Source organism: Leguminivora glycinivorella, chromosome Z (assembly GCF_023078275.1).
Source record: "Leguminivora glycinivorella isolate SPB_JAAS2020 chromosome Z, LegGlyc_1.1, whole genome shotgun sequence".
NCBI classification, from domain to species: Eukaryota; Metazoa; Arthropoda; class Insecta; order Lepidoptera; family Tortricidae; genus Leguminivora; species Leguminivora glycinivorella.
In genome coordinates this window covers 9,746,226-9,758,533 of record NC_062998.1, presented here as the reverse complement: position 1 = coordinate 9,758,533, position 12,308 = coordinate 9,746,226, and the positions used below count along the sequence as shown (strand labels likewise).

Sequence of the window (12,308 nt, the reverse complement as noted above, 5' to 3'; positions counted from 1 at the left end):
CAATTGAAGGCATGTTTACAAAAACAACATAACTAACATTTTTTGCGGATTTGAGTTTTTGGTATCATAGCATTCGTCTAAGCAGGATCTATACGTAGAGCAAAAGATAGTGTCCAAAAATGACCCTAATTGTCCACACTCAGTCCCCAAAAATATACCCATTTTGCAAAAACTACATATCTACATTGTTTTTTACAAAAAGAACATAACTGTGAACTCTTTTTAGTTTACGTAACGTTTTAGGTTATGTAACTGGCATATAAGTGTACGATTGTAAAAAAATGGAAACAAAACTATCGCGTTTGATATACGTAACCTATCCAGAAGTTTCTTTCACATCTTAAAAATGAGTGGAAATAACATTTCATCCCCAGAATCGTTGAAAAGTCTTACTCTAAAGAATATTGCTAAAATTTTTAAAAATTAAGAAAATGCCCAAGAACATCGATTTAAAACGTGCTTATGAGTCTTCACTTCCCCTTAATCCTCACAAAGTAGGCGACTTGAGAAAATTGATGCAGTTTTTGGTCAAACCATCGAGCCATCAATTCTACCAATCAATTTTGTATAATACGTGTCAAGAATCGTCGTCTCTGGAGGTAGATAACGATGACAACAGCAGCGGATGTGAAGATTAAAGTAGATCCACTAGTTTAGTAAGATAAATGATAGAATACAAAACATAATTTCTATAGAAACTTGTTTTATTTTCTATCAAAAAGAACATAACTAACAAAATTTTACAAAAACAGCGTAACTGACGAACTTATTTTTCATATTTTTTCCAAAAATAATTGTCTTTGAGATGTGTAATCGTGTGTTTCGGAACTAATGGCCACTTACTTAAATAACGTATACAACGTTTATGTCCAATAGTTAATATATAAGAAGACATTTAGTTTTTTTCGTTTCCTGTAAATTCATGTCTAGTGTAGTTATGTTGTTTTTGTAAACATGCCTTCAATTCAGATGGATTGGAACGTTTCTGCGTAACTACGTCCACATTCCAGTGTTAACACCACATTTCATGTCTCGATAGTTATTTTGATTAGATGATGCAAGTAGGCAATTATGAAGTTTCGTTTCTGATAAAAATAAAGTGGTACAGCCTGGGAAATAAGAGTATAAATTGAACTATTATTTTTATCATAGCTACTGCTTAGGTACTGTTCTCATACAAAAAGTAACTCAATAGTTCCCACATGAAAACGGACCTTAGAGCAGGCTCCAAGGGGATGTTCGTTTGCAAAAATAGCGCACCTCATTCTGAGTTCAGATATATATTTTATAGATCCCGGACACCATATAAACACATGTTGCCAACCAGTTTTGTGGTCCCCTTCCCCGCACCCCGGCAATCAAAAATCGCATACAAAGAAAAAAAATGTTTTCATCAAACCATGCCGTGTGGGGTATCAAATAAAAGGGCTTACTGAGTAGTTCACGAATATATAGCATACTATAACATTTATTACACTTCCTCTAAGAATTTTTTTGAAAGTTTACTAAAATGCTCGATTTTCGAGTTAACTTTAAACCACTATTGCTTGAGAAGTTATGAATCTATTTTAATCATTATTATTTTAAATAACTAACAATAGTCCATTGTATACAAAATAATAGTTAATACAGTCAAAAAGTTGCATGGGGGAGCGAGGGGAGCAATCAAAGATGGCGAGTTTCGATATTTCTCTCGTGGCCAAACGTTGTGTATAACTGTTGTTTTAGATATTTTTTCTACTCCTGCTTTCCTCCTCCCACTTTAATCTGTCAATTATATTGTCCCGCAATCAAATTCCACTCAGAAACCGAATTTTAAGAACCATATTGAAACATCGAAACTCGCCATTTTTGATTGCTCCCCCGCTCATCCATGCAACTTTTTCACTGTACGAACTATTGGTTCGCAAACAATAGACTATTGTTAGTTATTTAAAATAATAATGATTAAAATATATTCATAACTTCTCAAGCAATAGTGGTTTAAAGTTAACTCGAAAATCGAGCATTTTAGTAAACTTTCACAAAAATTCTTAGAGGAAGTGTAAGAAATATTATAGTATGCCATATATTCGTGAACTACTCAGTAAGCACTTTCATTCGATACCCCACACGGCATGGTTTGATGAAAATTTGTTTTTTCTTTGTATGCGATTTTTGATTGCCAGGGTGCGGGAAAGGGGACCACAAAACTGGTTGGCAACATGTGTTTATATGGTGTCCGGGATCTATAAAATATATATCTGAAGTCAGAATGAGGTGCGCTATTTTTGCAAACGAACATCCCCTTGGAGCCTGCTCTACCTATTAATTTCTACTCTTTGATGCCAGGCTATGACGATCGCGAGTATTTTGCCTATGAAAACCAACTACTAAAATGTGCAACAATTTATTATACAAAATATTACATACAATTGATAATTATTTCACTACATATTGTAATACTTCATTTATCCTTATAAGAAATACGGGGTGGTGTGCTGTGGGGGCACTTCTCTCTCGGCGTCGGGGACTGCTTGGAATAGCTTTGCAACTCGGAACGAGACCGTTTTGAACTCCATTATTGAAGCGACGTTCCCGCAGCGATAGCAGTAGTTGGGGGCTGACCAGACGGTCACTAGCCGCTTGTCGAACATGTATTTGTAGCCTGGAAAGAATATTAATGCGCTTTAGACGAACCAATAAATATATGAAATAAAATGTAATTTTTAAGAATTATTTGGAATTAATAACATTAAATAACTACAAAGAGCATTGGTAATAAGGAGATACTGATGACATCGCTGTAGTTATAGTGGCACTACCTGGTGTGATAAAAATGAGAGTTTTTCTGTGTAACTGCCCTCCTGCGTCAAACGATCCTTAAGAATATTATTTCAAGTACTTTTTGGTCCTTAAGCTACTTCTATAGTTTTGTTCTACAGGATGTAAGTAGGTTTATCATACATAGAAGCTACGGGTACCAAGAGGACAACTTACCTTCATTGACGAGCTGATGGGCCCGGCATATCAAATTCAAATTATTGTAGTTCATAAAAAGCTCAGTCACGTGGCTGCCGAACAGCCAACCCGCACCTCGGGGGCTTACTGACCTAAAAAAAAAAACAATACAAATTAAAAAAAAATCGTGAGTGTAATTATTTTCGTCGTCCTAATTTTATCGTATATACTCGTAAATTCACCCAACCTGCATTAACGGAACACCTACTAAGCATGTTTGTAGAACATAGTAGAGCTGTTCTACCTACAATAGGGATGACGACTACATAAAATAAATGGCATTAGTCCGTCAGTTAGATCGTCCAAAAATACTGAACACATATTTTTCGCTTTTTCTAATTAATGAAAATACAAAGATATTATAAGTAGAGCATCAAAGTTGCGAAGCTCGAAGTCCGGCTTGTGACGTCACTTCTGAGTAAAAATTGTACCTAGGCGTGACGTCATGCGAAACTTCAACGCACTGTTCCGTCGTCATTTCTCGTTTACGAAAAAAAAGAAAAATACGTGTCTAAAATTCTTTGATAATCTAACTAATTAGTTTTTTTTAGTCGTCTCGCCTATTGTCTCCTAATTGATGGGGCAGAACCATAGCCACTAGAAATATTTGAACAGTGCATGCAAGGAACGTTCAATAAAACTATTGCACAAACAGCTTCAAAGATAAGTATATTTAAGTATGATTTTGTTTGATTTAATGTATCAAATGAGTTTTTCGCATCTAACTCATATAAGTAGATACCTACGCTGTAAGTAAATAATATATACTTTTGTAGGTTTCGGTATAACAAATTGTGTAAGAATATTTTCTTTACTGTCAACATCGAGGATGTAAAACGAGGGGGTACATTTGCATGAAACGGTCATCTAATCTACCTATTGGCATACGTACCACATATCTACATCCGCCGGGTCGGACCAGAGCAGGTCGCAGAAGGCTCCCTTGTGGGGGATCTGCTGGTTTCTGTCTATGCAACGTATTTCGTCGATCATCGATATCTCTGGAGATAGACCGCCGTGCACGCAGAGTACTGTCTCGTCTATCAACTGTAACAGAGTCATGTTTACGTAACTTTAAAATGGCAAGCTCGCAATCGCAATGGACAAAGACTGCCCTGAGCCGCCAGACCTTCCTATTTTTCTCAAAAAGATAACTTACAGTATGTAATAAGTGGTACCGGGAAAACTGGCTTTCGGGCAGAACTAGCAAATATGCACACATTATTCGTTGATACAAACTACATTATAAGTTTCATCATCGAGAAAATTAGGAAGGTCTGGCAGTCCTGGGCTCTAGCTCAAAAATGGCAGGAGGTACATAATATTATTTCCTTAACTCTATGAATGCTTGGACGTGTGCAGACTTGTCTTGACAAAAATAAAATGTTGCTGAAAGTTCTTAATTTAACTATTGCAAAATAAACTTACCGCCGCCACCGTCAGTAGATCAAACACCCTACAACAGTCTTTCCAAGCGTTCACATTGCCATATTTGTTAAAACATTCATCGTAAAATCCATACACTTTGGTTATTTGTGATGTTTCATGGTTGCCTCTTAGCAACACGATTCTGAAAGTATACAAAGACATTTTAGTTCACACAGAGTATATAAAATGGGAGGTGTAAAGCAACTAACAAGGTTAAAAAGAATAAAAAGTTGCCTCTATCGCCCATCATCTCATAATTATTCACTTGCTTTTATTTCATACTAGCTGTTGCCCGCGGCTTCGAGACATAAAAAGTAGCCTATATAACTTCTAACTCCATCTTTTCAACTATGTCCACTTAAAAAAATCACGTCAATTCGTCGCTCCGTTTTGCCGTGAAAGTCGGACAAACAAACAGACACACACACTTTCCCATTAGTATGGATTATCTTTCACCCGGTCTATCCACCTTTTCCTCAATTCTCCGCCACCGTTACTTCCTACCATATTAATTTTTTTTATAAATATACAATTGACAACTTACCTATCTGGATACCTAGCTTTCAGAGCCATGAGCAAGGTGAGTGTTTCGAGACTATAATATCCGCGGTCCACATAGTCCCCCATGAATATGTACTTGGTTTGTGGCACTTGACCGCCTATGTTGAACAGTTCTTCCAAATCATAGAACTAAAATGCAGAAACATATTTTTATGAATTAAGGATATACATTTCTTGCTTGAGCGCATGTTTAGATCTGTATGCTTAACTACGTTTTTTTAACATGTCAATTTGAATGCAACCAAAAAGAGTAGAAATTTAAAAGTGGCAACATTGTAGTGTCATCTCTTTCAAATCAATATGTGTGAGAAAACGGGATGACACTACGATGTTGCCACTTTTTAATTTCTACTCTTTTTGGTCAGACTGTATATGAGTGCCCTCAGACATTCCATTCCATATAAAGGATTATGGCGAAGGTATTTCACATAAATCTATGAGATGTTTATTAATTTTATTTTAGAATACACATATTAGGCAAGGGTATTAATTTTTTTTAATATTCTAATAATACTTGACAGAATTACTTCAACAAGGTTTTTACAAGTCATCTTGTTGCAAATGTTGCAATGCATAGCATATGATTAGAATAAATTTACTTGACAACAGTACATACACATACATAACAGATATTCATTTAGTTGTTACTAGTTTAATAATAAAACATTTTTTAATAATTTATTGTCTACTATGTACAGTCACGGACTGTAATTGTTGATCCACATCTAGCTCATTTTATACCGGACATGTCACAGCTTATCTATGCTTAACTACAAGATGTCCAGTATACAATGAACTAGAAGTGGATCAACAATTAAAGTCTGTGACCGTACATAGAGCAAAAAACATCACAGAGAAAACATTTGCATGGCAAACTGCCCAAGTTCAGGGGAATAGTTATCAGTGGTGGAGCGTCGATACAACTCGATTCCCAACAGGTTCCCTAAAATTGTCTAGTATCTGTAGAAGTCCATACAAAACAGATTCCAAAAACCCCTCCGGCTTTACCAATGAAAATTTTCACACCCCGCCACTGATAGTTATTGAACCGTTTGAAATGATAGTTTTTATATTGTCATCTTTCTTGATATTTTGTTGGGTGACAACCAAAACAAGTTAATTTTATCATCCAATCACCACAGATTCAGCTTTTTTGGTATTGGCACATACAAAAAAAAGGATGATTATTTACTGCAAATTAAATAACATTCTGTGCATTTGATTCTCAAGTTTTTTTAAATCTTTATGTATCAATTCTGCGCATTGTCATAATATAAAGCAAAAGTACACCAAAGTTTCTTAAAATTATTACTATTGTCTGTATTTTCCAATTTAGTTAGAATAAGATAAGTAAATAAGAACTTTAACTAAAGTTGAGAGTATGTCCAAGTTATTATATTTGAACTTGCCTGTAGTTGTATACTAGTAGGTATAACTGTTTAATGTTTACCTGTCCATGTATGTCTCCACAGACCGTAACAGGCGTCTGCACCGGCTGGACATTTGGCTCTTCCAGTAACAAATCACAGACGATATTGCACAGCTCCCTTAGATCATCCTCAGGTAGATATTTACACCGCTTCGCGATCTCGATCCACTTATCCACGTCAGTCATCTTAAGTAAATTGTAAAGATATGACTGGGAGCTAAGTGAGTTTCCAGGATCCTTACAGACAAGAACAAAGCTCGATAAACAAAAAAATAAATAAACTTCACAAGTCTTCAAGATAAGGCCGAGGAGAATTCTTATTTAGCGATATACAAAATGCAACAGATTCTATCGTTTTTCTATGGCGAGTAGTTCTTGTTTTAATTTAATGACTGCAACAAGGCAAAGTGTGTAACGCAAAACTAGGGTGTAACAATGACATGAATGACAGTTCATATGCCATGCATCCGTCAAAAGGCCGTCAACTTAAGCACAGATAGAGAAAAAATATACTAAAGCCCCCTTTCACGGTACGATAAATCTGTACGATCCGTCGCAACAGATTAATCGAAACGACCGATCGATAGTGTATGTCAACATCGTTAACGATTTACTTGATCGCATACGATATCGCACATCGCAACAAAATCCCGTGCGAATCATGCGATTGAAAGTGTGTGGCCCCCTTGCGACCACCGATTCTATTTTTATCTCATACTTACCTACTGATTTTATTATTCTAACAGGGGTGGGGCGGCGGTTCGAAGCGATGGATCGTACCGTAAATGTGGGGCTTAATGATTTCAGTTTTTAAACGATTTTGTTAAAAAAAATGCTGCAAAATGACGTAGGTCGTGGACGTGGCCATGAGCGCACGGACGTCCCGACGTCATCTGGCGCGCTGGATGTTTTACGACTATGCACACTTTTCAGTCGAGGTCACCAGCCGCGTCCGCCTAAAGCTAGGAACACACTACGCGGACGTCCGTCGTGAATCGACCGCGGACGGGAATCTGGACAATGACATTACACATAACCGTGCAAACTATCGGTCGACGGACGCGGACGTGGCCTTGAGCGCACGGACGTCCGATCGAAATCTGGCTCTCTGGATGTTTTGTTCCGTGCACACTGATAGGTCGCGGTCGCGGTCGTTTTACGACGGACGTCCGCGTAGTGTGTTCCTAGCTTTATTCGTCATTTACAGCCTACAGCCCCATTAGATGGTACGAGTTTCTCGCCCGTTTTGGTCGAGAAACTCGTATGACATTATCGTATGCGATAATCGCCTGGCGAGTATCGTACGAAATCGTTTACATTCGTGCGAGAAATAAAAACTCGCATACGAGTATCGTATGCGATACTCGCCAGGCGAAATAGTTTAGACGGAGAGTAGAATTTTCGGGAGATATTTCCATAACATTTCTCGACTCGTCTAAACCGGTTCTCGTATGACATTTTTTCTCGAACGTGCGATTATCGCACGAATCGGAGCGAACCGATTTTCATACGAGTTTTGCCAGTCCACTTGCGTGCTTAGTTGTTAAATTATTAATTATAAACATATATATTATACGCCTTTTTTATAATATTGGGTATAATTTACCTTGGATTTATTTGAATTTAAGTTGAATAGTACCCAATAATATTAAAAACACTGTAAATGATTTTATGACGGTCTCAATAATTTACAATAGGGAAAAGAATTAATTCGACCGTAGCGTTACCTAGCTAATAAAATCTTGGTTGCGATTAGGTTTAGGATAATATTGAACATAGAATATTTTAGGATATTATTGAATATAGATAACATTTTTTTAAATGATAGTAGGCATTTTTCCCCATAGGTATAGGTATATGGGGTAAAATGCCAGTAAACATTTTAACTCTATAATATTAATAAGCCGAATTTATTTTTGGTTTTAGCAGTTACTGAGAGGTTTTACATGATTTCTACTGAATTAATTTCGACTGAGTAGCGTATAAACTCATATACGATTCTCGCATATGAGTTTTGTTTACACGGAGACATACAAACATCAAAGGCGAGGCGATTATCGCCCCCTCTCGTGCGATATCGTACGCATAGTTTACATGATACGATATTTTTTCTCGTACGTTTGAGGCGAGAAACTCGTACCATCTAAATGGGCCTTACAGGGTCGAGATAATCGTACGTTTGAGGCGAGAAACTCGTACCATCTAAATGGGCCTTACAGGGTCGTGCATAATCTTTAAAGCCAGCCCCCGCCAGCTTCCCGCGCACCCACGGCGTAACGAAAAAAATGTAAAAGCATTGTTGGGCTCTGTAACCATGGCAACGCAATGTTAAGTATAACGTTACTGCAGGGGTGGCGGCGGGACTGGCTTTGGGGAGCTGGGGCCCATTTGGAAGTCTCTTTCCAACTTGTCATATTAGACATCGACAACTGCTTGTAAATTGTAACTTATAGTTTCAAGAAATGGGCCCAAAGTGCAAACCTTTACGTCAAAATACAGGAAACATTGTGAATATCACGTTGCATAAACTACTATTATGCAACCGGAGTTTAAAGAAGGACAAGGCGAGTGGTGTGGCCTGGGAGTGGAGTTGCATCGCTGTGTGGTTAATAAAGAGTATAAAGACGCCACGAGTATTTTATGCCTCAGTTAAACACCGTTGCATATAATACTTTTTCTACGACCATGCATTTACTTTTGAAAATAGTCGTTTAGTACCGTTTCGTAACTAAAAATTGGTAACCAGCTTCAAAAGGGGAAAAAACACCCAATTCGGAACTGGCCTCAAATTGCGACTTTCCTATTATAACCGATTTGTAACCGGCTTCGAAACGGGAAAAATAATCCCGTATTGTAACTGTCTACTAAATGGGATTTTTTTGCCGTTATGAATACATGATTTATTCGAATAATGCTGACATTGAGTATTTTTTTAGGGTTCCGTAGTCAACTAGGAACTTTCGCTCTATCCGTATGTACACGTGTACCGTCCTAGCTTCAATTTGGTAGAAACTCCAATTAGTAACTCGGGCCCAATACGTAACCAGCTACAAACAGGGAATTTTGTATTCTCGTTCTGTAGGCAGTTTAAAAACTTAGTTACCAAACACTGGCTCAATACGTAACCGGCTGCAAACCGGAAATCTTGATTCCCATTTTGTAGCCAGTTACAAAACTTAGTTACCAAACGGTACTACTCTGGTCCAATACGTAACCTGCTACAAAATAGGAATCAAAATTCCCGGTTTGTAGCCGGTTACGAAATGTTCGCAACCAAACGGTAGTTTTCTAGAATAACTTTCAATTCATTGCTTTTTGTATTTTGACGCGTCGGCCTCCCTGTTTATTCGCCCAAGCCTGCCGCTCGCACTCCCCAGGCGCCGGCTAGCAGCCCCGGCCGGCTCCCCGCGCACCCAAGCTATATCCATTAAAGATCTATGCACGACACTGTAAATGACGAATAACAGTACGGTAGTAGAAAAACGCCCTTAAATACACTGCTACAAAGCCTACAAATGCGTTTTTGACGAATATACTATAGACTTATTTTAACATATTTTATGTAGGGTTTTAAAGATCTATGCACGACTCTGTATATGACGAATACAGTACAGGAGTAGGAAAACGACCTTTTTATGGAAAGGCTGTGGATAGATTCTTACTTGTCTCAGTAGAACCAAGGAAAATAAATAAAAAACGTCAACTTTACACAAGAGTTTAATTATCATGAAATGAAAAAACATGCGAGTACATTTTTTAAATGTTACATTTTGTTATCTTTAATGGTGCCATTGGTATGCTGCTGTGGATGGGTTATAAATAATAATAATTATCATTGTAACTATGTACTAAACACTTAAAACTAAAAGCTGTTTATGTGTTTCAATATGTTCCGATTCAAAATAGGACGGATCAATTAGTTCTCTCCAAAATAAATAAAAAAATGCACAAGCAAGCTCTTGTTTACAAATGTGTCTGAAAAGAAAATAAAACGTAAAATAAAACTTCATAACACTAATTTAAAAAAAAATGAAACAACAACAGGAAGTGTTTAAATTACATGCGTAATACTATATATAATAGATTATCCCTAATGCGGCAGCATCCTTATAAAATATGCCTTAGGTATCTTGTATAGGATCCGGCCCCGTGGTGTTTAATGTACGGTCAGCCGCAGAGTGACCCACCGAATAGAAATTTAATTTTAATAAATGATGTAGTTTTTTTTTATTCGACGTGGGATACCACTTTCGGAAGTTATTTATTCATATTAGTTAACTTTCGTTTCTCTTCATCGGTTTTACCTATATTACATAAAGACGACACAAAAATCTGTTTTTTTTTCAGTAATTTCTGTCTGACGATTTCGAGAATGTTCTGTTTTTGCCACCACAGGACCGAATACTATGAGTCCTAAATAGTCCGAAATTGCCAAGGTATCATTAAATCACAGAATGCTATTTTTGAGATATAGTGACTAGCCATAAATTTATTTATCGATAATAGGTATCTATTGTCGATGGCTCCCGAGAGATTTTCATATGTAACGTATATAAGTAGTCACTACCAACAGCTTTATATGACACCAATCGCAATTTATAACAATTGTATCGTCGACCAACAAAGATAATACTTAAAATTTACAGGATTACACTATCTAAAATATTTTCTAACAAAACGATTTGTTGTATGTAGATAAACAAAGCGTAAATTAACAATATGATGTTCATGAAACTTCCGAATTTATTTTAGATAATAACACTTAAACCATCAGAGAGTACCAAAGTCATCACAGATTTGGAGAATTTCGTTCGCATTAGCATTAGCGCGTTGCGTTCGCATTACGTCTCAAGAATGCAATGTTTTCAAATCTCGTAAGGCCTGTCATAGAATTACCTATTCATATTAAAATAATAATAGAGCAGCATTTCTTCTGTAAAGCTAAAGATATAGCAGTTTTCCACGTCGAACTCGAGAACGGTAAAACATGAAATATTGCTGATTAAAGGAAATGCGACACTATTGTTTAAACTATTGCGTATGGTAGACTGGGCCTTGTGGAGAAAAGTAGAAATAGTCAAGAAAGAGAAGCCATACTTGAGTGATGGAATTAGTTGTTATATTTACCTCTCCACAAGAATAAAAGTAAACACCACACGCCGCGAGCCTCTTTCTTAACAATTTCACCTCTGCATTATGAATATACCTTTCAAAAATAGTCCTATATTTTAAAATCATACAAATATGTACAGTCGTTATGTAAAGAAAGTCAAATGGTCTCATGTTATGTATTCCAATACGGTATAATACATATAATGATAAAATGCTGTACGTACATACCATAATTTAAAATACAACTTCAAAGTCCGCCAGTACTTTGTGGCTAAATTACAAATGCATATTACTTTGGCAAATATAATATTAAACATTAACGACTCACTATTCGTACGAGGCACTTAGTTACACAGATAAAATAATATTTTTCATTGTGTTAATGGATATCACCAAAGTACTGGCAAGTCCATATGCTCGGAGGGTGCAAATAATATAGTAAGGTGTAATAAATATAATCTTTTATAAACTTTACATAAAAGAAATATTCGGCTACCTCTTATCACCCGATTATTTGTGTGAAACAAGAGAGACAGGCGCCTATTTTGATATCCAAAAAGACCCTGTACTATGCTTAAACTACGTCTCAACAAAACTTGCTTATACATTATGTATACTTGCTAAGCACATGCAATACAAAAACTAAGTGAATTCGATCTCCAACATCAAATTTTTAACGATTCAGGGTACGAGTTTATACAATTTAATGTAGTTTGGAAGGTAATTTAAATGGAATCATGTGAGCAGGTATTTTGTCGAAAGCTATAAATGTATAATA

At 36.5% G+C, this 12,308-nt stretch overlaps 1 protein-coding gene across 1 annotated transcript; it reads right to left on the bottom strand.

Annotated features, from left to right (window-relative positions):
* Window positions 1-2,373: 2,373 nt before the first annotated feature.
* On the bottom strand, window positions 2,374-6,846 carry LOC125241043 (serine/threonine-protein phosphatase 6 catalytic subunit). The gene is made up of 6 exons (XM_048149322.1): window positions 6,440-6,846; window positions 4,973-5,118; window positions 4,429-4,570; window positions 3,893-4,047; window positions 2,980-3,092; window positions 2,374-2,647 (listed from the first exon to the last, which is right to left on the bottom strand). The coding sequence occupies exons 1-6, from the start codon at window positions 6,602-6,604 to the stop codon at window positions 2,457-2,459; spliced, it is 912 nt and encodes a 303-aa protein (XP_048005279.1). The 5' UTR covers window positions 6,605-6,846; the 3' UTR covers window positions 2,374-2,456.
* Between the last annotated feature and the right edge of the window lie 5,462 nt (window positions 6,847-12,308).